Source organism: Populus alba, chromosome 15 (assembly GCF_005239225.2).
Source record: "Populus alba chromosome 15, ASM523922v2, whole genome shotgun sequence".
Taxonomy (NCBI): Eukaryota; Viridiplantae; Streptophyta; class Magnoliopsida; order Malpighiales; family Salicaceae; genus Populus; species Populus alba.
In genome coordinates, this window is record NC_133298.1 from 9,517,312 (window position 1) to 9,544,398 (window position 27,087).

Sequence of the window (27,087 nt, forward strand, 5' to 3'; positions counted from 1 at the left end):
AAATCTAAATAGTTGCTGCGAGCCCATGGTTTTCATCTCACAAATTAGTGGGATTACCAGATAAGAATCGCAAGGAGCAGATAAATCAAGCCAAGCTCTACCCGAAGACACTCACCTGACTTGAATGTTACTCATGATCACTCAGCAAGTATTCACAGAACGATCAGATTTATAAATTCCCATTCAATGCAAAGCTCAGAATCAAAATTCAAGAGTAAAAGGTAGATGAGACGCTAACACCGAATGCTGTTGTAGGGATATAAGCAATCTCTCTCTGTCTCTCTCGCCAAACTCAAATTGAACATTTCAATTTACATTTTGACAGTGTCTTGCATGTAAAAGCAATCCCGGAATTACCAAGAAAAACTAAAAAGGCCACAAATCCAACCAAAAAATGAATATATCTGATCTACACCCAAAAAATGAAACCAAACTTAGCATTCAAGATGGTTGAATACATGGGACGGACGAAGTCAAACAACTCCTCTTCAGCAGTCACTAACAGAAGCACTGATCCGAACATTTAATTCTATAAAAGGTAATCAGGAATATCCGGTGTTTGTGCAACCACATTTATAGGTGCATCAGCTCTTTGTCGACTTTTGTGTCTCCCATGGTGATCTCTAGTCTTCTCTCTTTCTTTCTCCCCATCATCTTCCCTTCCATCCCCATTCTTCTTCCCTCGACTTTTTCTGCTTTTCTCTTTACCATGACCCCGGTGTTGGCTTCGCCTTGAACTTGGATTTTCATGATTGGGCTGTTCACCGACAGCTAGATTTTCTTTTGAATCAGGTAGAATAACAAGTTTCGCCTTCCCTTTTCTCTTACTGGATGACTTATCATATGGATTACTTTGTGATGAGGCAGCTTTGGCTTCATTACCTAAAAGTATATCACGAATGGCGCCAGAAAGTAAATCATCCTTCAGCTCTGGTTTCTTGGAAACGACAGGTGCTGCATCTCCTCCTTCCAACTTCACCACCACAGGCCTAGGTTTTGCATGGTTTGGCTTTCTCTTGGAGACTAGTGATTGGTCTGCAAGCTTAACTAAATCTTCAGTGTCATCATTCGTGTTAATGCCAGAACTAGGGTCATTGGCAGGGGGGTAATCATTTGCAAGAATTTTATTCTTTTCTGAAGGGAGATAATACAACCCATGCCGCTTTCGGTGTTCTGTAATCAAGGAAGTGGACTCTGTTGATGGTTCTGAATCTTCTTCACCTTGGAGGTTAGAGACGGAAAAACCAGCACTTTCTCCATAATATGGACTTGTAAAAGAAAAGGAACCAGGTGAAGGTAATTCTACTCCTCCACAAATTGCTTCCAAGTCAGTGAGATTCTCCTTAAGCACTAGTTCATCTGGTATAAGGACTCTATCCTGGGCAGTTACGGAGACCGGACCAAGCTCCTCAGAGAAGGCATCATGCACCCATTCAACAACTCTGGAAGCAATAACTTTTTCCCTCTCCAAATTTGCTTCCTTTCGAATCAATGGATTAGAAAATTCTTGTCGTACCAACTCAATAAATCCAAGCACATTCCATGCTCTCTCCTGTATTTCAACATCAAGGCTGCCTGATAATGGACCCAACACCAATTCCATCAAGTTTAACAGGTTAACAATAGATTCATGCATGAAACTTTTTTCCTCCATGAATGCGGGTGTAGATGTCTGTCCAACCCCAGTATCTACAACAGAAGGATCTTCATATGATTGGTTTGATTCCCTTGGATTGAACCCTTCATCCTGATCACTTTGGACAAGAGCTTTGCCTGTTGCTAAATCAGAACTTTCTGAGCATTCCCTTTTAGAAGCCAAATCTGAAACTTCTGAGGTCATATCTTCCTTTTGCAAAAAGTAAGAGCGTATACAAAAGATTAAGACTTTAAAAGCAGACTGCATGTAAACTGTTCTTATTGACGAAGGCAGGAGACTAGTACGAGGCTGTAGCAATGCCTCCATAAGTTCAACTGGGTTCCTCGAGAACTCTACATATTCCCCACACACCCAAGCAGCAGCAGATAACAGCCGATGCAGAAAAGGATTGCCAAGTAGTGCTGGATCAATCAGCAAGTCACGGCCAACACGGACAAGCTCTGGCCTAACATCCTTGACTCTCATACCTATATCAATTAGCTGATTCTCAATTTCTTCCCCCTTCTGGCAATTTGGAATCCTTGACATTTCCCCAAGAAGTGACACATACCAATCAAAGTCAATTATAACATCATAAACGTTCCGGCAGCATGTTGATAAAATTGAACCAAGAATTTCATTGCAGAACTCAGGGTCAGATTTGAGCGCATAATTAACCAAAACCCTGCAAGTTTCCACTAAATTGCTCTCTGAAGCCATTGCCATAACTAGATGCAAAGACTCGAGTTTAATATTAGGATCTTCATCACTCAAAGACTGGATCACCACATCCTTATTCTCCAAAACTGCCCACAAATGCTTTGGCGCCATAATAGTTACGGCATGCAGTCCAAGATACTTAAGATTTGGATCATCCTCCATCAAAAACTCACGAATTTTTTCAGCTGCAAGCTTCATCGCGGATTCATACTCAGTGAAGCTAGTGACTACAGTCCTAATACACTCAAACACCAAAGACTTCGCCCCGGTCTTTCTCATATGATCACAAATTGGTTCAACCATCCTTTTAGCCAACCTAGGCTCTAAAGGAGCCAACTTCGCAAAAATCTTTAACACCTTAATCAACACCCAATTATTCTTCGAATCAACCAAAATCCTATAAAACTCAGGTGCCAATGGGAGATACGATCTGGGGTCCTTGGAAGCAAGCTCACAAAACACACCTACAACTGCAGACACAATTTGCGAATCACTACCCTCTAAACTCTCAACAAGTTTCTTAAAACACACCCTAACTGCATCTGGGTATTTCTCAAAAAGCCTTAAAACAACACCTATACCTTTCTTTCTAACAAAAACTTTAGAGCTAGACATCAAAGTGAAAACCTCAGACGTAAGGTCTCTACATAAATCAACAGTTCCAATTCTAGATAAGCAATCAAGAGCTAAACTCACCTCAAACTCATTGCTACTCTTGAGATCCTTCCTTAGTTGATTACTAATCAACAAAATAACGGGTGTGGATTCATTGAAAGACTGAGAGATCGCTACATAACCAATCTTTTTGTGAGCGAAAGTAGGAGAAGAAATGCATTCAATAGCATGAAAAGATGCCCATGACATGTCAATAAAGTGGATTGAATTCAGGTAAGTGAGTTTTTGAAGGGCAGTGGATTTGGTTTGCAGGTCAGTGGATTTGATTTCTCGACGGATTTCTTCAATAACTTTGGATATGAAAATGGATTCAGTACTACTTTGTTGTTGGCGAACACCTTTGATGATGTCATCTAAACTGCGTTGAAAAAGCGGTGTCCATAAGAAGGAGATGCCATTGAAAAGCTTTGTGGAGAATTAGAGATGGGTTTTGATTTATGGATTGCATGAAAGCATGATTATATTGAATAAGGAGGGATTTTTTTGGTTTTTTGTTTTGGTTTTGTCTGATGGTGTTTTAGGGGAAACAAAACAACAAAAATTTGGTGTTCTTTTTGGGAGAAGTGAAATTGGCGGGAGGAAGTTGGATCAGGGAGCAAAGAAACAAGAAAAAATCAATTAAATTAAAAAAATTAAAAACAAAATAATTAAAAAAAATTAATCCCTTGAAAATTTCCTCTTAAATTAATTAGAATTTTTAAAAAACTGATCGATTTGATTTTAATTTTATAAGTTTAAAATCAAAAAAATCGAACTAAATTAAAAAAAAAACCAAATAAAAAAAAACCAAATCAAACTAGTTTGAACCAGTTTTTATTCTAAAATAACCGAACCAAAACTAGTCAGTTTGAACCGGTTCAGTTTTGGTTTTTTTTTAAATTGATTTGGTTATTTTTTTTATAAAAACCAAACCAAACCAAAAATTATCACTTCTAATTGGATCTAGTAGGATTGGGACCCACTATCTAATGATCTATAGTATTTGGGTTATTTACTTAATTATGATACTAGAGGGATTACCCAATTAGTTTCATTAAATTACAGGGACTATATTTTATAACTAAATCATAATTCTTAACTGCTGGCCAGTTCTCCTACTCCGGTAAGTCCTTTACTATGTTTGTAATGTTGTATAATATCTTTTCAAAAATATTTTTTAATTAAAATATATATAAAAAATATTTTGTTAATTTTTATATCAACAAATTAAATTAAAAAGTATTAATTTAATGTTTTGTAAAGCCAAAACAATTTAAAAAATACTTTGAAAAAGAAATTTTATTAAAATTGCCAAAACAAGCACTGAGGCATTTCTATCATTTAGATTGTCTTTGGATATTAGCATAGGTAAAAAAATACCATAATTAAAAACATATTTTTAAAAAGTAAAACAATTTAGCAAGTTGACAATCTCAAGCATGACTCACGAGCTGTATGTCACATTTACGACTCGTAAGTTATATGAGAAAATTATAACTCTTAGAAAATATCAATTTCTTTCAAACTCGCAACTCTCAACAACAAAAAATCAATCTATCAACAATCACAATACACAAACATAATATACAATTCATCTCCAACTAACTTCACAACATATTTCATAATTAAAAAAAAAAATCAAACACGCTTCACAATTTATAAATGAAACATAATGAAAATTCACATAACACTTTATTAAATTTAAACTAAATTTATAATTCTTCAAACATATAGCATATAACATAACTACATTTAAAAATCACTTAAACTCATGCAACACGAGGACAAGCCTATAACACCCAGGGATGATCATTTTTTGTTTGGTTTGGTTTTTATAAAAAAAATATAACCAAACTGAAATTTAAAAAAAAAAAAACCCGAAACCAAACCGAAACCAGCCGGTTTAATAAAAACCGGTTCAAACTGGTTTGGCTTGGTTTTTTATATGTGGCTCGATTTTTCTGGTTTAACTCGGCTTTTTCAGTTTGGCTCGGTTTGGTTTTTTCGATTTTAGGCTTATGAAACTGAACTAGTCGGTTTTTTCAAAATTTTAATTGGTTTTTTTTCACGATTCGGTTTTTTTTGTTACTGTTTTTCCAGTTTTCTCAGTTTAATCAGTTTTTTTGGTCACCCCTATATAGTGGTCTGCACCAAAATCACCTCAACTTGTAAATGGGCAATGAACGCTCATGGCAAACCTGCTTCAAGCTTTTGTTCACGATAAAACAATCTCATTTTTGTTAAGATCTCTTCAAGACTCTCAACCTCCTCAACCTCTTAAAGTCCAATAAGACATAAATTGATTGTATTGCTGGCCATGGCACGTGCCACCTCAACGCCTTTTATGGATAGTGGATCTTGCTCACCGAACCTCCTATAATAATAAATGAATATAATAAATACAATAAAAAATAATTAGCACTTTACATCTATAATAATATTAACAATATTTAATAAAAGTTATATAAAAAAATTCCTTACCAATGGTTGGTTTTCACTGCATAAATATCTTATCTCTCCTAACACCTTAAACATCTAGATAATATGCATGAATCACCAGCTAATTCCCTTCTTGCCTACCTTGATGAATGATAGTATATGACTCCTCAATGGTGTCAACATGATCTGGAATGTGCTGATGTGGGTCAATCTACCACATCACTCGGTCAGGGCAATGCATTTAAACTATGTCAAAAGAATGTAACGAGACATTTGTTAACCACAAGTCTCCCTCCCAGCATACAGATGCAACTAATAATATCAAATCCTTGATATTAATTCATGAAAAGCATAAATTACAAATAAATCAAAACTAAAAAATTGACGCCCAAATAAAAAAATAAAATAAATTTATAACTCATACATGGTGAGGCTATTGTGCTTCCAACGCATCCTAGTAGAACTCATGGACGTGAGTGACATTTAAAGTGAAATGTTGGCCTCATGCCATCTGACATGAGAAACAAAAAAGTTAGTATATTTTTTGTATTTAATTTATATAAATAATATTTTTATTAAAATCTATTAGATTTTATTATAACCTAGATCATATAGAGAGTTTCATCTTGGTTGCAAGCTAATAGGTCCAAACTAATAATTAACTAACATAAATTCAATAATAAAATAAACTCCTAAACAATGTCTAATGGGCCAAAAAAAAAATCAAAATTAAAAATAATTATTCAATATTAAATAAATAAATGGTAATAAAAACAAAGTCTCCATGCTAAAATCCCTCCATGTAACCCGAATCTCTAATTTTCGTATATTTTTGGAAAATTTTCAGACCTAATTTAAAACACATAATTCTCTCTCTTATGAATAAATTAATGAGACTACCTTATATGGTTGGAAATCTTGCGATGTCTAGTTTTCATAACAATTTGAATCACATCAAAATTCCACATGTAACTTCAGATATATCCTAAATAGTACACAAAGGTCTAGTTTGGCAAATTTGACAAGATTTGTCTAGTAAATTTGACCCTCTAAAATAATATGCTCTTGAACTCTATTTAACCTGAACATTTATCAAAATATATTTTTATGTGTCCAGTATCTCCCTATAATATTTTAACTCGTTCTGACATATAGTTTACAAGATATGTCTGATCTCACAAAACTAGTCAGCAAATATTTAAAGATCAAATTCAAACCTGACTTGATTTATATTAGGGTTCTTATTTCAATAGTGCCTTTAGACAAGTTTTCATTGTATCACACTCATATCAAACATGTTTTGGCTTTCGAGATTTGTCGGCAATCTTTTCTTGGGTTGTGTGATCATGAGATTCCTATCAATTAGTATTAAAGTAGACTTCTAAATCAGGTTATATCTTTTTGAAAAATTTATTTTCTTTGTGTTTTGTAAGTTTAGTTATGTAATTCAATCTACTTCTTCTCTTTGTGTTTTCGGCATCTTAGTACAAAAAAAAAAAAGTTGTTTCGTTTTGTTATTATTCCTAAACATATAAGTAATATAGAAAGTTAAAAAAAAAAAAAAAGATGTTATTCAATCAAGTTTCAATTCTATTGAGAAAACACAAGCAATATAGAAACTGAATCAAACCATCTTGAAATCACTTAAAACTAAATTTGGGCTCTTCTTTATATCGTTTGATTAGGGTTTCAATTATGAGTTCAATTATATCGCAAATTGATCATACATGGGTTTTTGATAACTAGGAAATGGAGAACAATCTATAAATTAAGATCTATTATTTATTAGGTATAAGGGTACTGCATATCAAATTTAAGATTGTTCCAGTATTGTTTCGTCTAGGTTTTAATTTTGTGATTAAAATTAGGTAATGGGTCAGATTTGCCTCATGTTTACTACTATTTATTTCAACCTATTTAGTTTATTTATGTTATATTTGGGTTATTTCTTATTTGAGTCAAATAAGTGTTTTCATTAATTTTTGCTTTTGTTTATTTCAAGTCTTCATAACATCCATATTTTGTACGAATTTACTTTGTTACTCGTGAAATAATAATCATAGTTTTGTTTTGCTTATTCTTAATATCTTAGTTATTCTTAAGTTACTTTATATATATTTGGATTATGTTACGATAGCCATTGACTTTGGTGTATTGATTTTCAGTTCCAAAATAACCACATGAAGGTGAGCCAAGAGGTAAAAGACTTAAGAGCAATTGAGTGAAAAGCCTTGAATTGTTTGAAAAAAAAAATTGTGATGATATATTTTTATTACTACTAATAAATTTTTAAAGAGTTAAAGATTTCTAAAAATCTTGAGTCTGCCACCAAAAGCCAAAAACACCTTTCAAATGTAAGCTTTCACCCAAAAAACACTTCTGACTAAGGTGATAAAAGATCTAAAAAATGAGATGGCTTCGATAAGACAACAAAATAGTAGGATGGTTGGATTGAGGAGAAGGGTTGATCGATGAGGAAACCCTATTCAAAAGGTTGTATGAAATGTTAAAATTAACTTTGTTGATTTTGTGGATGAAAACACAAAAGTAGATGATAATGACTATAACTTTGCATTCATGGAAAATAGAGATTGGTTTGGGCATAATCAGAGCTAAAAGAATGTTAGTTTTGGCCTGAGTGGAACTTTCAACTAGAGGGAGAACATTTTCCATACGTGTTCCATTGTATAAAACAAGGTGTGTAGTTTGATTATAAATAGTGAAAGTTGTGTTAATATAGCTAGTACCACCCTTGTTAGTAAACTGAATTTGTGTATGATTAAGCATAATAGACCTTATAAGTTGCAATTGTTGAATGATTGTGGTGAGGTAAAAGTAACTAAACAGTCTTGGTTCTATTTTTTATTGGAAAGTATATTGATAAGGTTTTATGTGATGTAGTTCCAATGCATGCAAGTTACAACTTATTGGGGAAACCTTAGCAATTTGATAGGAAGCCAAACATGATAGGTTTAAAAATAGGTATTCTCTTAAGAAGGATGAAAGGACACACACACTTGTATTATTGTTACTTAAATAGGTTTATAAAGACCAATTGAGATTGAAAAATAAAAGTGAAGTTAAAATGGTAATACGACAATGTAAAAATGTGGTTACAATGCAAAAATATGTATGGAAGTGGTTAGTAAAACGTGCATATTTGAAATTATTATCAGCTATTATTCTTATATAGTGTTGTTAAAGGCAAGAGCGAGTAAGAAAAGAACTTCAAATGCTTCAATAAGAGGCTAAATAATTTTTCATTATAATTATTCATGATTTAAGAATGAATCATCTTGATGAGAGAGTGAATGATACGATATAAGTAAGGTTAGATTCAAATTTTAAGAGATTCTTTCATAGGATCAAAGGTACTAGATGAATCTTGTCAAATTTATCTATTTGGACCTTTGTCTACTGTTTGGACTATATCTAAAGCTACATAAGAAATTCTACCAAGTTTAAATTAAGCTGGAATTAAACACTCATACATTTCCAGTGATAGTAGGTCTACTAATTCATTTGGACAAGAGAGAACGACATGTTTGAGATCATGACTGAAATCTATCAGGAATGAGCGAAAATTATAGAAATATTGTTTCCTTGTACATTATAGATTCCATTCAATATAAGGATTTCTTAATGCTTCTTAAAGCATGTGTGGCAGCTATTGACTTACCTATTCTACAAGGATTCCATGTCAAATAATAAGACATTTATGACAACAACTGTTATCTATAGTTTGCAAGGATTCCATATCCATTATTAAATGAATGTGGCTTCAAAGAGACTTGAGATTCTTTTGTTGTTTTTTTCTTTATTTTATAGGATTTTTTTTTATTCAAAATGAAGATTATATAAGGTTATTTAAAGGAGTTCATGCTTGAAGAGGAAACAAAATGGTAGCAACTTCTCCTCCAAAATAAGGAAGTAAGAGGCGGCAAGTTTTCCTTGTTCTTAAGGACAATAGTGGCGGCAACAAGGCTCTATATAAGGCCCTTGTTTTAGATTTATTTTATTTTATTTTCTTCTTGTCCTCTCACAAAAACAAAGATAATTTATTCTTATGGGTTTTATCTCTTGTTTTTTCTAATAGGCTTAGTTCATATTAGGCTTGGGTTTGATTAATTAGCTTAAGGTTCAAGGCTTGTTTGGGTCTATACATTCAGATTTATTAGTATAGGTTTTTTGTTAGTTTTTTAAGTGGGCCAGTTTAGTCCTTAAGGGTAGATCCTTTAGTGTTTTTTTTATTCAAAAGTATAAATAGTCTTTGTAAGGATAAAATATAAAGGCTTGATAATACTATTGTTGCTAAATTTATTCATCTTGTGTGAGAGAGATTCCTATATTTTTTGGTTCTTTAATGAAATAAATTGAATTATGAAAGATTAACTAGCTTCGTGGTGTCTTTCTTATACTTCTTGTTCGTGAATTGGTATTCATAAGGTGAGGGTTCTTATTCCAATAATATTGGTACCTTGGGACAAGTTTCTATTGTGTCACACTCCTATCAAACCTGTTTTGACTCTCTAGGATTCATTGTTAATCTTGTTGTAAGTTGTGTAACCATGTAACCATAAGATTATCATCACCAGCTCTCTTATACTCTTAACAATTCGTACCAATATGACCATATTATTTACAGGTGTTGAAAATACTGGTGATGCCTACACTATCGAAGCTACTAGAGCTGTCAGGGCTAGTGCATTGGGCATCGCCTCAATCCGATACCATCATTATCAGGGCTATGAATGCAAGGTCAGTATGCAATGCAGGGGTTCATGTAGGTGTTGTTACTATTGGTAGGGATACAAATTTTTGTCTTTGTGGGCCTAACCCTATAGATTGTGACACTTCAATCTGCCTCGAATCAGTATCATCCTAGAGTCTAGATGATTCTCTTATTCTTGACTGATGAGTTATCGGTGGCATATGAGAGATATTATCTTATAGGGAATCCTCCCCTACCTCTCATCATAACCTGAATGATGAACCCGTCCCCGAGTTGGAGAGGGATTTATTATCGTAGATTTTATTGTATGAACCATCCAGATATGATACAACAATCATCAAATTTTTGTTTCAACTCCTAAACATAGATCAGGACTTTGATACCGATTGTAACAACCTCAATTTAATTGCACAACATTTCATGTATACAAATTTTGTTATCATTGAAAGTACAAGATTTTTTTTATATATTCTACTGAAAATCCAGCAAAGTTTCCTCTAAATTCTTCATACCAAGTTATCAACTCAACAACTTTCTCAGCCAACAAATCACAAATTCAACATTGTCTCACCATCTGGAACTTTCTTATTTAAATTAAAGCCAACCACAAGAACAGCTTCTCCTTTTTCTTCACTATTCACTCAAATAAATCAAGTATTGTTTTATTCAATAAATATTATGATAATTAAATTAGTTGCACCGTGAAACAAGATACACATTCATTTTAAAGTAAAGGTAAATCTAAAAAAAGAAATACAACATAATTATAGACATGCTTACAAAAAAAATTACTTTAAATACATCACTTATATTTAATTTAGATATACATATATTTTTTGATACAAAATTACATTACAAAGCAAAATATTCTTTTCTTCCATTACATCATTAGATTTGAAGAAAAACAAATACAAATACATGATCTACTACTCGGTAAGATATTGTGAGGTACCTGAAAATTTATTTAATACCAAATACAATCAATTTAATACACAATGATTTTTTATTATTATCTCTTCTATATATTTACTATATCAATTTGTAAACAGTTAATTTCTTATTTTACTCTTAACCTAACAAATCAAAATAATTTTAAGAACATATTAATGTCCTCTCTAGCTCAAATAGGCATTTGTTAAATTACCAATTTAATTGGTTTCTTCCATTGCTTAATAACTAGACCACTAATCTTGTTAATCAGAATAACTAGCTTTTTCAATAACTTATTAACCAAGACACTAGTCATATCAGTCAGAATAACTAGTTTTTTCAATAACTCATTAACCAGGGCACTAGTCATATTAATAAGGATAACTAATTTCTCCAATAGCCCATTAACTACGACACTAGTCCTATTAATTAAGGTATTTAGCTTCTCTAATAATTTAACATTTTCCAAATAAAATCAAGATTTATTCAAAGAAAATTATAATTACATTTTAGATTATATTTTAGTTTTAAGATGTCGAGCACCTATTCAATATATGGGCGCGTAAAATGATTCCTTGCTGCTAAGTAAGTCTTATGGCCTCTCCTATACCGGTAAAAATAATATATCATTTATCATTCATCCAAGGTTAGTTTCATTTTCCATACATATTTCAAGTTCCGAATTCAATCTCATCAAAATTTTCAAATTGTTACCATGCATAATGTCCCTAAATAACTCATAATTTTTTTAAAAAAAAATTACCTCTAATCAACACAACTCTTCACAATTTTACATGCCACTTAAATTAACCAAATCCAGTTCCTTTTACATAACGTTTGCCGAATTTCTTGTCCATGACGAGGGTAAAAATTCTCTTTTAATTCTTCACCATTAATCTATTATTAAGTTCTCGGGTATTTCAGTTGCATACTTTTAAACATAATTCAATTCAATTCAATTCTCACATAACACTAACTCTCAATTCTTCAACATATCACAAAATCATTCAAATTAATCTTTTGAGTGAGTCTCTTATCTTAATTGGATGATGAATCAAGTGATAAATACAAGAAAATCAAGTTTCCTTCACTTTTTATTTTCTTCTCTTCAATCCCCCAAGACCCTAACTCTCAATTTATTTTCAAAAGAACCTACCAAACCACCCAATCACCTCTTTTAATCACTTATCTATCCCTTACTCACTCGAATTTTGCCCCTTTTTTTTTAAGGATATATCAAGAAACAAGAAGAGAAAATCAAGCAGTTCTCACCCTCTCTTCCTCCAATCAAGTCATCATCTACAAGAGAGAACAAGGGTATTTATAGTCCAAAATTTTTATTATTTGCACATTGATCCCATGTGTCTTATGTATCCCATTTGTTCCTACTACTTTTCCTTCTTAATTAATTTGTACTATATCTTTTTTTTTTTCCCATCCAATTTCAGTCTTCTCATATTAATTAATTTTTTTATTTAATTTAACACGTTTTGTTTCTGGATTAATTAATTTTTTTAACTTGAGAAATTTTTAACCAAGTTTTAAAGTAAAAGATAAACTCATTTTTAATATTTCTACAGACAACTAAAAAAAGTAAAATAAAGAGGTGTAATTCAATTGGTTAAGTTCTAGGTTTGTTTCCTAAAGATAATCAGTTCAAGTCTGATAAATTTTAGAACCACTGAAGGCTTATATGGTCATTAACTTTAGGCCCTGTGGGATTAGTCGAAGTGCACACAAGCTGACTCAAACACCCATGTTAATAAAAAATTAACACTTTGAATTCAAAATTAATTCCAACAATTGAAGCTGCTACATCGCCACTGCACAATTTGCATTAGCTTTATGAGCAGCTCTGGTAAATTTACCATTTTTGTTTATCGATAGTGATGTAAGCAATGCATGTTGAGAGGCATTCTACAGAAGAAAAGGAATGTGAACTGAGAACACTCTGCTCAATCAGATTGAAGAAAAATGGAAAACAAAGATGAAAAGCTGACCCTTTTATTGGTTGCAACAAACAGCCTAGCCATTAATGTCCATTCAATGTTTAGATTTCCCTCTACTTTGTATCTTTTGATATTCAGTAGCTAAGAATTTTGTATCACAGAAATATTTTATTTCAATCTTCACGGCAAGGTTTTTGGCGATCAGAAAGTCCGGAAGAACACTGATTGTTTCGTTTTGTTCTTGTGAGGAACTCCCTTTATGAAGTATTACCATATAAATGAATACCAGAGACAGAAAGGAGAAACAAAATCAGTGATTCTAAAATGGATAAATCATATCAAAATATATCTGATCCTTAAAGATGCTTTTAGTTGTCCAGCACTGCCCCCCAAAATCACTCTCCAAGCCTGCGTTATGACATCCAAATTGACCAGCTTGGTTATGCTTTGACATATTTCATAAACCAGGAGAAGCCACCGTAGACGAATCTTCATCTGAAAATTTCAGGAGAAAAAGGGTGGGTGGAAATCAAGGAGGGGAATCATATTTCTCATGTGAGAATCATATTTTGAATGAATTGGAAACAAGGAGAACCATGAAAAACGATTTTTTATCTTCTTATCCTCATCTACTTCATAATTCTCAACAACCCTGAAGGAAGCTAACATGAAGCCCCTCCCTCCCATGGAATTATTGATAGTCCCCACTTACGTCTAATCGCCATCTATATTTCTTTCATGTATTAGGGTTACAACTCCCTACTTGAAGTTTAAATTATTCTTAGCAAGAGTAGTGAATATTCTAGGCGAACACAGGGAAAGTGCTTTCATTACATTTTGTTTTTATCACAAGAATGATTTGATTTCGGACTACACAGAATTGAGATGTGGGATTCCAATGTTGATAGGGAGTCTGCCATCAGAGGAAAAGCTTGAAATGTCGCACTCCTAACTATTACTTTGATGGAAAGCAGGGAATTAGGTGCTATAAATCACACATACCATGCCATTACTGATGCAGAGTTGGTCCTTCAGAACCATATTTGAGCTCCTGAGGTGGTATGGTTATGGGGAAATCTTGATAGAATTACCAAGCCTTAGGTTAATTTGGAACATAACATAATGCCCTTCATGCTATCTTAACATATATGCTATCATTCAAGATGTGTTACATGGCACAAGACATGCTTATAAAATAAGATTCACTTAATTCAAACGGGGAGGTTTTGTTTCTTTGTGAATGGTGTTCCTTGAGAAATAAGGAACTGATGGCAATTAGAGAACTCTAATCACTACTACATGAAACTAACTAAGCATGGAAGGAATAGGGTTTTTTCAACTTCATCGCACTTATAGGGAAATTTCCATATGGAGCTATGAAGCTAATGCAAACAAAAAAATATCAGAAAAGTTTAAAGTCATGTTATAGATTAGTGTCTGGTTTTTCAAGCCAATCCTTGAGACATGGCCTTTGTCCTTCCTCCCACGGGAAGAAAACAAAACACAACCTTACCAATAGAAAAAAGGAAGAAGATGACTTTGAATAAACAATAAGGGAGGGAATCTCACCCCCCCTCTAGTAAGAGAAACCAAAAAAAGATAAAACAGAATATGACAAGCCATGAAAGAAGGTTACCTGTTCTTCTGTCTCCTAAGTTTGTGACATGTTGATATGCATGATCACTGAACATCCTCCTTCTAACCCTCCTAATCCCTTATTGGCATTATTATATACAAGTCACTTAATTAGCTCTCTTAATTCCTAACCTCTACAATTTCTCCTTGCTAGCTTCCAAGAAAATATTACATGGCTTGGATCAGCAAAAACCACAAGAACCCACAAAATTATAATTTTGAAAATAAGATCATTTCATTGGTTAAAGGATCAAAATGAGCACTTTCTGATCTTCTTTTCCTTTCCATTGCGCAAAAAGGATCCCAGGCCAAGGAGATTTGCAGCTCCTTTATAAATGTAAGGAGGTGGAACATTCAAGACTGGACTTATCTTACCATAAGATCCACTCTTCTTCAATGGAGGCTTCTGTGGTAATGAATACACTAAACTAGACACCGAAGAAGATGATGATGATGCTGACTTTGCCATGGCAGTTGATTGTTGCTTCTGTGAATTGCTCTTGTGCGTGTCCTTCAATGTTGTTCTCTTTGAATTTGGCACAGAACCTGTTGAGTTGCTTCGTGACAAAAGTGTTAATGAGCATAGGCTTCTCTTGATATCATAATTGAGACTATTGCTTCTCTTGAATCCCCAGAAAGACTTGGACTGGGGCTTTTCCTCAAACTGGTCAGAATTCACAACCAGTAACTCTCTCATGTTATCTTTAGTTAAATTCTCATTTGTAGAAGGACATGGAAGAGGAGGGAGTGAAGCTCTTCGTGGCGATTCATGTCTGTATATTTCCTTAGAGGCAGTAATTCTTTCTTGAATTCGAACTGGCAGGATCATGCCATCTGCGAAAAGATCGTCTGCCGGAGAAGATTCATGGCCAAAATTGCTGCAAATACTGAACTCAAAATCAGAATTTGAGTCCAGTAATCTAGTGTCCCTTCTTGACACTTGCTCAGTTTCTCTGTCATTTTCTTGGACAAGATCATTAGAGAAAGATATTCGAGGGCTTGTTTCTGAGCACATACTGGTGATCACGGTTTGAGAAGATTCTTGCTAGCATATAAAAGACAGCGGAATCAAAGAGAGAGTGATTTTAGGAGCAAATAGTGGATGCCAGAGAAATAAATTAAAGAAAGAGAACAGATTTTATAAGAGGTGAGAAAAAAGGGTGGAAAAAAGATTCAAAGATTATGGCTATGAGAAGAGGATTTGAGGATGAACATAGACAGCAGATATTATTCAGACTTGGGAAGTCAGAGTTCCAAAGAAAGGATAGAGAGAACAAGACAAGAGATCACTGCAGCTTTATTGAAGGTCTGAGAATGTAAGTGATTCTAGGAAAACTCAAAGGAAGCATGTTCTGTTTTCATCTGAAATGGAGCAGAGCAGACTGCAGAGGAAAGCTGTTTTGTTACTGGTTACAGAAAAGAAATGAGAGAGAGAGAGAGAGAGATGGCGAGAGAAACAAGAGGAGGAGAGTAATAAGAGAACAAAAAACAAATGATATTTTTTGTGGAACATTTGGTGAAAGCATTAGATATGAGTAAATGAAGCCAAGCCACATGAGATAGAGACTGGTTTTCCTTCAATCTGAGGCAAAGGAAAATTAGATACAAAAAAAAAAAAAACTAAAAGAGATCAGTAATGTATTGTGCCATGTGAGATGATTTACTATGGATTAGCAGTGAATTGTTTTTTTCACTTCTCTACACAAAATAATTGCATAGCTTTTATGGGCAAGATCTTCATTTCCAGGAAATTCAATGGTCATTAGAAAATTCATTGGATGCAATTTAGTTGGTTTGATTATTACTTTTTTTTCACAATAAAAGGATTTTATTGCTCTTAAAAGCAAAAAAAATATATAGATTTTTTGTTTGGGGTTATTTTATCTTTTTTATTTTCTTTACACGGTAAAATAGAATGCATACCCTTATCCGTTAAAAATTATTGAACTTGAAGAGTGTGGTATTTTAGTCATTTTATACTTATAATACAGTAAAATGACAAATTTATGCTCAAAATAAAATATTTTAAACCTAGATTAGAAGGTGGTTTTCATCTTTGTAATATTATTTTTTTGTAATTGTTAAATATCCTTAGAAACTGTTTTGTAACTTAATATATTAAAATATTAATTAATAAATTAAAAGTGCAAACGAGAGATCACCCTCCACGCCTTTCTAGCAACGCATGGGAGATTTTTTGTGTGAAAAAACAGTCAACCATCATGTCATCCGACCCGTCTAGTAATTGCTTAGTTGATGAAGTGACGAGTGTGGTCAAATTCATCGTGGTCCACTGACAATGGGTTTTTTTATCTTCTCTTTTTTCTCTCTCTCTTGGTTTTGGTATTCACACCGAGCCTTCAAAAAATCAATTATGTCCTTTAGTTTGTATTTAATTTAAATTTATTTTTTATTACTTTGATTTATATTTGTTTGATTTAAATTTTGTTTGAAGTTTATTATTTTTTTAATTTCATTTTTAAATATTTTATTTCACAATAGGTTTTTGATAAAAAGAAAGAGACAGCGAGGCCATCCTTTTTTATCTTGCCTTCTTTCTTTTTCCCCCATGTAGAGTTGGAGATGGAGTGAACATTTGTTAAGAGGGATGAGCTAGGGCTGAAGTGTTAACCCTCTCACCATATAATTGACTTTTGGGCTAACATTCCAACCACCGAAAGCTTCATTTGTTCTTTTAAGAGATTTTACTGTTTCCTTCATGTTCTTATATTTCTGCTTTTTAAAGGAGGAAGAAAAACTCTCCTTCGCAAGATTTGAACAATTCATTCCTTCTTTTTCTTTCTTTTTTTCTTCACTCATTGCTCAAGGAATTTAATCTATGCGGTAGGTTGTTCTAGGTCTTCAACCAGCTGCAGGCCTGCTGCTCTTGCTCCCTGCCTTTTTTTTCTTTTTTTTTTTTTTTAATTAACGTAGATGTTTACATCAGCTTAAACGTATTTTAATTAATTTAATGAGTTTTGAAATTAACAACTATGTAAATTTTTAGTGATCCTGAGATTTATAAAACTTAAACTAGTAACCTCTAAAAAATTGAATTATACCTCTCAAGATTTTTTTATTTTTTTATTAAATGATGAAGAAAAAATAATATTAATTGTTCTAATTAAGTCCTTGAATGATTGAGGTCATTTGTTGCATCAGGAGACGACACAACTGACCACCCAACCATTTAACTTAATATCAAGTGGAATGATTCATGTTAAATGATCATATCATATGGTAGGAGTTGATATTTGCCAATCATGAAAAGGTGGTTTTATTAATTTCCGATTTCTGTCAATCTTGATACCATATTTCAATTTTTGTAAGTTGATCGTTTCAAACTCTTGGCTCTATCCGTCGTGTGATTGATATGATTACGTGCTGATTAGTTGGTGATTAAGAAAATGGAGATTATGCGAGCAATAGGTGGATACGTAGATTGGCTTCAAATTAATGAATCGAGTTGAGCATTTTTAAACACAAAAGGAGCGTCATAGATGACTATTTTATAGCACTCTAGGTATGGTTTAATTATTGTTAATGAAAAATAAATTTCAAGGGATCTAGTTTAATTAATTAGGTCCTGAGTTTATTCTTCAGAAATCATCAGTTCGAGTCTCACAAATCTCAGGACCGCTAAAAACTTGCTTATATAGTTGTTAACTTCAGGGTACGTAAGATTAGTTAAGATATGTGCAAGCTGGCTGAATACCCAATTAATCTAAAAAAAATATTATTGATTAGGTCCTGAGTTTATTCTTCAAAAATCATCAGTTCGAGTCTCACAAATCTCAGGACCGCTAAAAACTTGCTTATATAGTTGTTAACTTCAGGGTACGTAAGATTAGTTAAGATATGTGCAAGCTGGCTGAATACCCAATTAATCTAAAAAAAATATTATTGTTAATGGAAAATCTAATTCGGATTAGTTAAGAGATGAATTTGACAAAACTCTGCTTTGCAGACATGGCAGCCACATCTGCTTAATTTACATTTTGAACATTTCCCTTTCTGCACACCACACACAGCTCTTGAGATCTATTGACTCCAGTTTTTCTTCTTTTTTCTTTTTATTTTAGAGATGTGATGTTGGGTGACACCCTCTTGTTATTATTAAAAAAAAAAAAAAAACTGTTGAGATGTTAATCCCATTAACAATTTAGGAATGCTATGAAAATCATCTTCCTTAAATTTAAAAAAAAAACATTATTAAAAATTAATTTTTTATATATTTTTTTTATATCATTTTTGATATATTAATCTCAAAAATAATTTTTAAAAAATATAAAAATATATTATTTTAATATTTTTACAAGTAAGATACACTTTTAATCAGAACCTCTACTACAATCCCTAATAAAAGATAAATAAAACCAACAAAAATCAGTATCTTTTGTCAAATAGTTTATATATATATATATACACGATGACATGTACATGCATGGATCTTGCACAAAAAGTTAAAATGGTAATCGGAATAATGGAACTCATATATTAAAAAAGATATAAGCTACAATATAATTTATCTAATGTTTGCTTTTATTCTTCATAGATATGGGGATATTCAGAAGAACCAAAAAAATCTTTTGAAACAGAGGGTCTTCTATCCCCTACAGTTCAAGCACACTTCATGTGTTTGCGATTTCTTTTTATAGTTGGTGAAATAGAAGAATTGTAATATTATGATAGACTGAAATAATCACCACAGTAAAAAAAAAAAAAATTATGAGATCAATCGAAAGTCAAAAGTTATATATGCTTCTTGTATGAACAGTTGCATTTGCAAAAGCATAAACACATTTAATGGAACAATTACGATCATCGAAGATCAATGACATCAAATTTCAAGTTAGGGTTCATGTAAACATCTGTACAGGACTTGTAAATGGGCCCACCATCTGGAGGTGGATCATGCGGATGAAACCCGCGATGCTGGCACTGTCTGATGACCGACATTCCACCTGGAGTTGTCAACCTAAAGATGCCATGGGTTCTGCACGAGGGGGTAATGAAATCTGACATTCGTGAACAGAAGAGTGAACAATTCATTATAAGAAAGAATGATACTTGCCTTGAAGAATCTCTTGGTGCCATGACAATGGCAACGGCTTCTGGCAACATAATCTGCAGAAAGAAAAATATGTTTGTGTGAACAACAAAGAAAATGATTGAGGAATAAAAATATTGTTTACTTCTTTGTTGCAAGGAAGTTGTTTTCCTCGGATCATGCCAGAAGTTAATCAAAATGCAACAAAGAGTGCATCTGGCAAACACTAGAATGGGAAGGAGCGGATTTAAAAAAACAAAAAAATTCCTCTCCCGTCATGGGCAAAGGGTAACATAGTATTGGCAGGGACATGAAATCGCTTCAGCAGTTAGAATCCTGACAAAGTTAAGCACCAGGAGGACTTTTAAATGTGACAACACTATTAGATCAATCATTATGTAACCACTCATTTACGTTGTTTACAGTCCTGCTGTTCAAACTCTTCCTGAAATGTACGCATTCACCTTTAAAACTTGTTCAGACTACAGCCTAGTTTGCTATAAATGGATAAACATATTGGTTTCCCACCATATACCAAATCGACCGCTTTAAGCAAACAACAAACAAGAACATGAGGTTTGCTTAAGACTTCCTTGCAACAAAGATAGATAGATTTCATAATAACAGGAAGAGGCACTCACCTGGTATGAGTAATGGGTGTGGACATCAATTGATGACATGAAACAAGACTGTGTAGGATGTGTCTGGAATTTGCACCATAGGGGTTAGATAAATCAATAAACAGATAAATTGTAGTTGTCTTCTAGCATTTGAAGATGCTTTATTAGCAAACCATTAAAACAAAAGAAGAGCCAGTATTAACCAGATGCTTGATTGGTTCTAAACATTAGAAGAAGAAAAAAAATACAATAAGGGGATCCTGCCTTCCAGGCTCCAGCCAGAACCTGGAAACATTCCATTTTCAATCACCTTTTATCACAATATTAACTAGACAATTTGGTAGCTCTCACAATTAAATTAATTCACCATTTCAAAAAGATGAAGTTCTATTGTTTGTTATGGGAAGCATTCATCAATTGCAAAATCAATCTAATTCTGAAGCCAATCCAAGCAATTGCCTCTTCTGGCACTCCTAAATCAGACCAGCATTTAGAACATATACATTAGCTAATGTTTGCCTGATCGATGTCTTCTAGGTCTGCCAATAAATAGTAAGAAATTATAGTTTCCAAAAAAATAACAGTTTCCCTAATCATGGCAAGTATAAATAAAACAGCTCACGTCCTGTACATTCTTTCCCATGTTGCAACTGTCAAAACCTTAGATCCAGTGTATTTTTTGTCTCGTTATTACCAAATGGTGGAGGCAATAACCTTTAATTTCTTAATCTGCAAAGCATAAAGGTAATTTTTGTGGCCCATAAAAAGGCAAACCAGAAAGAGTAAGATATCACATCCAAGGAACATGGCAGTTCCGCAAAGTGGATGGATATCAAATGAAGCACTAACAGAGTATACATAGTGCAGAATAATTAAATCATAATAATAACAAGAGCAACAGAAACAACAGAAAAAAAAGGGGGTAGTTAGACCATAATTACTCACATGAATCCAACCAAGTGGGAAAAGGGATCGTTTATCCTGCACTTCAAATATTTCTTCTTCATTTGTAGTTTGACACTGATTAAAAGTGATGCATTCCACAACAGTTAGAGAAATGTAATAACAAAAGCAATATGCAATAGCACTGCTCAACCCATGATGAAACTGCCATACCGAATCTGATGTTGATTCCTGCTTTGGAATAATGAGAGCTGTAACATAGAATTTTCTGTTTTTCTGCAAAGCAGAGATGATTGAGCCATCAGATTTATCAGAAACATCAGAGTTATACAGTAACCTTTATGCCATCAGGACTTACAAGTGAACCAGCAAGGACACCACAAGTTTCTAAATTCTTATCAGTATTTGACTTTGCCATCTTCATGAAGTTCTCCATCAATGTAGTTGACTGCAAAGAGAAACAGTTGTCAGACAAGCAGCATATTGACCCTGCAACCCATTACTACCATACCCCCTTTTCTTCTCTAACCACAATAATTTAAAATAATTAAGCAAAGTGCACAAACATTCTGAGTTCAAAATTGATGCAAATGATTAATTTACCACAAAATGGAAACCTAACAAAATAATAGACAGAGACTAATTCACAGTACACATTTTAAATCCTCAGAGAGATTCCTAATAGCTAAAGTCTCAAAAGATGTAAAACATAAAGAACAAGTTTGTTAAGAAGCTCACAATGTGCAGTTGCAGGGGAGCTTCAGAACAAATTAAATCATTGGGTGAGGAAATGTCCATTTTATTTTCTGCCTCAGAAATTTGGGGAGGTGTAGCAGGGATTAAATCTTGTACTTCTGCAAGTACAGGGGGAGGAGAAGGTTGTCTAATAACAGCTGGGAGGACTGGGGTTTCCATTGTTTCAAAGGAAATCAAAGAACAAGGTTCCTCATCACGGCACTTCTGATTATCATCTTGCACACTAAGAATTGATTCTAAACTTGATCTTCCTGGTTCTGAGCTGCTCTGCTCTGATTTTACAAAGAGCTCAGCTTTTACAGATTCCTGCAGCCTGTTTTCACAAAGAGATCACCCAAGGAATGAATCCAAAACCAGAAATATTTCAAATACAAAAAACAGGAAAAGAGAGAAAGAAAGAAAGTAAACGGTGCAATGAGATTTATCATAGATAGAACATTCTTCCAAGAATAAAATTCAAAGTGAAACAAATAAGGCTTCTAACTATCACATAATGCCTTTTGAAAATATCTTGTAATTATCATGCATGATTTTGACCAGGGCTATCTAGTAAATCTGGATAAAATAGGACAGAAATAACCCCAAAAGCTAAATAAGAATCTAACCTTGGAATTTCAACTGGTGTTGAGTCGATGATGCTCGGGTATTTGACCTGCATTTACATGAGATATGTCAGTGCAAGTTGTGCACATGAAAAACCTAAAGGTAGAGGCATAACACATACCCCTTCATTAGTCCTTGGTGGTTGCCAAGTTCCATTAAGCCCATTCGGACCCAATATAGAATGCCTAGAGAGTGTCTCCTCATTTGGTCGTTGGAAGTTCAAAGATCTTCAAGAAGAAAGTAAACAAGCAAAGCCAAAAAGAAATGAAAAATATTATTCAATATCAACCTGCATCTTAGTAAGGAGGTTAATCTATAAGGGAATCAGCTGGTATTGAATCTTCCTCTATCCCTTTCTTTTCATTTCCTGGACATCTGATATTCTTTTTTAAATAAGGATCTGACGTGATTCAATATCAATTATCAATAGAAACTTCACTTCTTTCTACCTGGCCACTTTAAAATTAAAATAAAACTTTTTTTAGCTTTCATCTAGGCATTTCAGGACGGAAGTCAGGCACTCATCTCAGGGACATGCCTTGAACTTTAGCTTGAGCACTTCCAGTAGTCTTTGCTTTGTGAATTGAATGAATTTGTAGTGTTGAAACATGAATTAGAATTCGCAAACTAAATTCTCATTCACAAACTGAAAGATTTAAGCTAAACGTGTTTCTGCTGTTGCCATCATGCTCATAAAATTACCTAATGAGGATTTCTGCACATACTGTGCAAGATTCAACTGGAATTTTCAAGCTTAAGGTCGGGGGTCAAAGAGATCTCAAGTGACAGGTTAAATCATGCATCAATTGTTCATCATACTCAAACCCTACCACAATACATGCATGCCTATCTATGTGGATGTAATTGGGATAAACTGGAATTCTTTTGTGTACTTCCTATCTATAATTTTCTTTGTAATTTAAATTGTAATTCACATGGAAGCAGTCAGGAGTTGTGATCACAAGCACAGGTGCAAATGTAGTTTCTTTGAAAATCAATTTCATAATTCTCAAGTTCTTTTCACATTTTCATAATAAACTAATTAAAGAAGCACACACAAAGCAAGCACCAACTATATGGTAATCCACCAGAACACGTGAGAGAGGAATGCTGAATAGCTAGGGAGGGAAGGGAGAAGGTTTAACAGCAGCACATGTTATTGCATTAGGAGCTTAGGGTGGCTTTGAAGCATTTGGCTTAAAGTCAACGGGGCAATCTCAAAATTAATAAGCTGCAATCCTTCCATGTCCGAAATTTTATGCAGCATTTCAAAGATAGTTGACTAAAAAACTTGGAGGAATACTTACAGTCTGCGGAACTGCTGTTCCACTGGCCTAACATATGAATATTGTCGGGTTCTTGAACCTTGATACAAGGATTCCCCAGTGACTGGTCTCACTGCCTGTAGGGTGTGTAGAATAGCATGAGGATCACAAACTTTAACTTCATAGAGCAGAACCATAAGTGCAACCACGCATTAAAAGAGAGAGAGAGAGAGAGAGAGCTTCTCCGTAATGACAAACTGAATATCAAAGAAATAGCAACTGTACCTTTGTCACACCATTTCCATTCAAATTTTTCTTGTTATAAGGAGGTTTCTCTAAAAGATCATTTTGAGTGTTATAGCCCCATCCATTTACTTGATGTGTGTGTTTTCTGTTCAACTCATTTATCCTTTGTTGCACTGCTGTCTTTAACTGCTCCAACTCGCCCAAAGCATTTAAAAGTTTCTAAAACAAAAATCTGACATCAACATAAATGCCAGGCTTTGAAACAAGGAAATCTTGTCCAGAAAAGGAAGAAGAAAAAGGGCATATTACCTTTCTTAAATAATCTTTTTTGCTTTGGGGGAATGCTCCATAACCTCTATGACATGGTATTGTTTCTGAGACCAAGCTGAAGCAAAAGAAGACAGGCAACATTATTGATAGTTTCAGGAAGAAAATCAGACTAAAGAAGAAAAAAACAACAAACAGATGAAGCAATCCAGCTAAAAAGAGCTCTAACTAAAGTAACCAGAGTGTGATCTTTCATCACGCGAAACCGAAGACATACATTGTTTTATCTCAAAATGAATCCCCCAATTTTACATAAAAACAATGCAGCATAAAAAGCCAAAAAGAAAAAAAGGAAAATAAAAAACCATCTCCTCCCAATTTCTTAAAACCGAGCAAGGTTACACAGTAAAATGAAAGAGCAAACAAAATAAATGGCTTACCTTGAAAACCTTAGTAACATAACATACAAATCTATTATATTCTTCTCTGCTCGAAAAATCTCAGCCTGCGTGAATGCAATAATAGCACATCAGAACAAGAAATTAAAGGAAAAAAAGTATACTTCCATCGCCAAGAGGCAACGAGATTACAGAATAAACAGTTAAATTATCACGCAATTTCAAAATTGAAAACCCTAATTGAAAAAGAAAGAGGAGAGTAAGACACCTGTTTGAGAATATTATTAGCGATCCGAAAATAGATATTAAGAGCAAAGCGATTATCGACATCCAGTCTCTGAGTTCTCGCTTCTATATTTATTATATCCATACAGCTCGAAGAAGAAGACTTCATTCTTTTCTTTCTTCGGATTTTCCCTTCTTTTCTTGTTAGCCAAACAGTATTTCAATTCTTATGTGTTTTGAATTTTGATCGGGGCATTAAGGAGAGATGAGAGAGGTCGCTCTTGGCTCCCAGCTTGCCTGCTTGGGGCTATTGAGCAGAGAGAGAATGCGATGGAAATTAGGGAGGAGGTCTTTTGCGTTTCTATTTTGTTTCGAGGGTAAATATGGTAATACGTGGAAAATTAAAAGGCTGGTTTAGTTGTTGGGATAGTGATTTTCCATGGTTGGTATGAATGATATAAGGTTGACTTCTTACCTGTATTAAAGCACAACTCCACGATTTTTCCTTTTTTCTTTCCAAGATTTCTAAGAAGACGAATTGGGAAAGCTTAATAAAGATTACATTTTCTTTTTTCATATTTTAGTCATAAAATTTTTTTTTTACATTTTAATCTTTGATAGTTACAAAAAAGAAAAAAAATCAAAGAGAAAAAATGAAAAAAAAGAAAAAGTTCTTAGATGGTCATATTCCGCCCTCAAAAATAATTATTTTAATGTTAATTTTAAATTCGTCTTTAAATATTAGAAGTTCAATGAATTTGGTTTAAATAGTGAATTGATGCCGGAAAAGTTGATTAGGCTTTAAATTAATTTTATTTTGATTTGAATTTATTTTAAAAAATATATATATATATAATAAATAGAATTAAATAAATAATTTAATTTATTATCAATTCAATATTTTATTAATTTATATTAGAAGATAAAGTGTATATCATCTACCAACATGTCATGAACTCCCAAATATTAGAGAAGTCATTAGTGGTTTAACTTAACTTTTTGATGACCAGTTTCTCAATATAATTAATATTATTTCATCAATAATGTTCCAATTTAATATTAAAGCATGAAGTATATTTGTCATGTTAAATCATGTTTGTTTTTTACATAATAGTCATTGATCGTTTGAATAATATTTGAAACTCCTTTCAAATCTCATTTCACCATGGTCAAAGATTTCTCAATCAAATACTATTTGAGAACATATGAAATATTTTTTCTAATTCATTTAGGGTGATGAATTCTCTCTTGATCACTCAAGAACATTCATATAGTTTATGATATATTCAATGTCTGCCTCTTCATTACTTTGATTAAGATAACATACAACAAGATCAAAGCATAATATTCTCTATATAAGATAACTTAGTGATCTCAAGTTTAAGTATAACAGCCTGGCCCAACATGTCGTATATTGTTTGTTGTAGGCCTTACGCCCTCATGTTTTGTTCTTGGTGACGTGAGCCCACTTATGAGTCTAACGCCCCAAAACACGTATAACATGTTAGCAACCAGCACTATTAATAAGGCCAGCTACCAAACCCTCACCCGTCGATGTGGATATTACAATTCCACCCCCTTAAAGGAGCTCGACGACCCCGTTGCATAACCAGACAACCAGTAAGGTCGAGCTTTGATACCAAATGTAACAGCTCAGCCCAATATGTCGTATATTGTCCACTTTAGGCCTTACCACCTTCACGATTTTGTTCTTAGTGACGCGAGCTCACTTCTGAGCCTGACGCCCTAAAATGCATACAACATGTTAGCAATCAGCACTACTAATAAGGTCAACTATCAAACCCTCACCCATCGATGTGGGATATTACACTAAAGATCACTTACACAACTATCACGTGAGCCTTCTCATATACATATGTGATATCTCCAAATGGAATTCTTATGCAAGTTAGTTCAATGTATATGTTTTATGACAAGTACCTACATATTAGTTATAAATATTCCTTACACCCCAGCTTATAAGAACAATTATTTCATTTCATTTCATAAATAAATAAAAACATAATATGCATCAGTGTCTATGGCTCTAATGAATGTC

At 33.4% G+C, this 27,087-nt stretch overlaps 3 protein-coding genes across 3 annotated transcripts; all 3 read right to left on the bottom strand.

Moving 5' to 3' along the window:
- Positions 1-260: 260 nt before the first annotated feature.
- Positions 261-14,101, bottom strand: LOC118037315 (AP-3 complex subunit delta). Its single transcript, XM_035043254.2, has 2 exons — positions 14,063-14,101; positions 261-3,436 (listed from the first exon to the last, which is right to left on the bottom strand). The coding sequence occupies exons 1-2, from the start codon at positions 14,099-14,101 to the stop codon at positions 530-532; spliced, it is 2,946 nt and encodes a 981-aa protein (XP_034899145.2). The 3' UTR covers positions 261-529.
- Positions 13,270-16,205, bottom strand: LOC118037373 (uncharacterized). The gene is made up of 2 exons (XM_073404755.1): positions 14,697-16,205; positions 13,270-13,555 (listed from the first exon to the last, which is right to left on the bottom strand). The coding sequence occupies exon 1, from the start codon at positions 15,708-15,710 to the stop codon at positions 14,946-14,948; it is 765 nt and encodes a 254-aa protein (XP_073260856.1). The 5' UTR covers positions 15,711-16,205; the 3' UTR covers positions 13,270-13,555; positions 14,697-14,945.
- A 3,206-nt stretch (positions 16,206-19,411) lies between these two features.
- Positions 19,412-25,448, bottom strand: LOC118037317 (AMSH-like ubiquitin thioesterase 1). The gene is made up of 14 exons (XM_035043258.2): positions 25,072-25,448; positions 24,846-24,910; positions 24,448-24,523; positions 24,178-24,357; positions 23,935-24,029; positions 22,749-22,854; positions 22,630-22,676; positions 22,007-22,337; positions 21,627-21,716; positions 21,482-21,544; positions 21,311-21,385; positions 20,387-20,449; positions 19,770-19,822; positions 19,412-19,691 (listed from the first exon to the last, which is right to left on the bottom strand). Exons 1-14 carry the CDS (start codon positions 25,195-25,197, stop codon positions 19,517-19,519), a joined length of 1,545 nt encoding a protein of 514 aa, XP_034899149.1. The 5' UTR covers positions 25,198-25,448; the 3' UTR covers positions 19,412-19,516.
- Between the last annotated feature and the right edge of the window lie 1,639 nt (positions 25,449-27,087).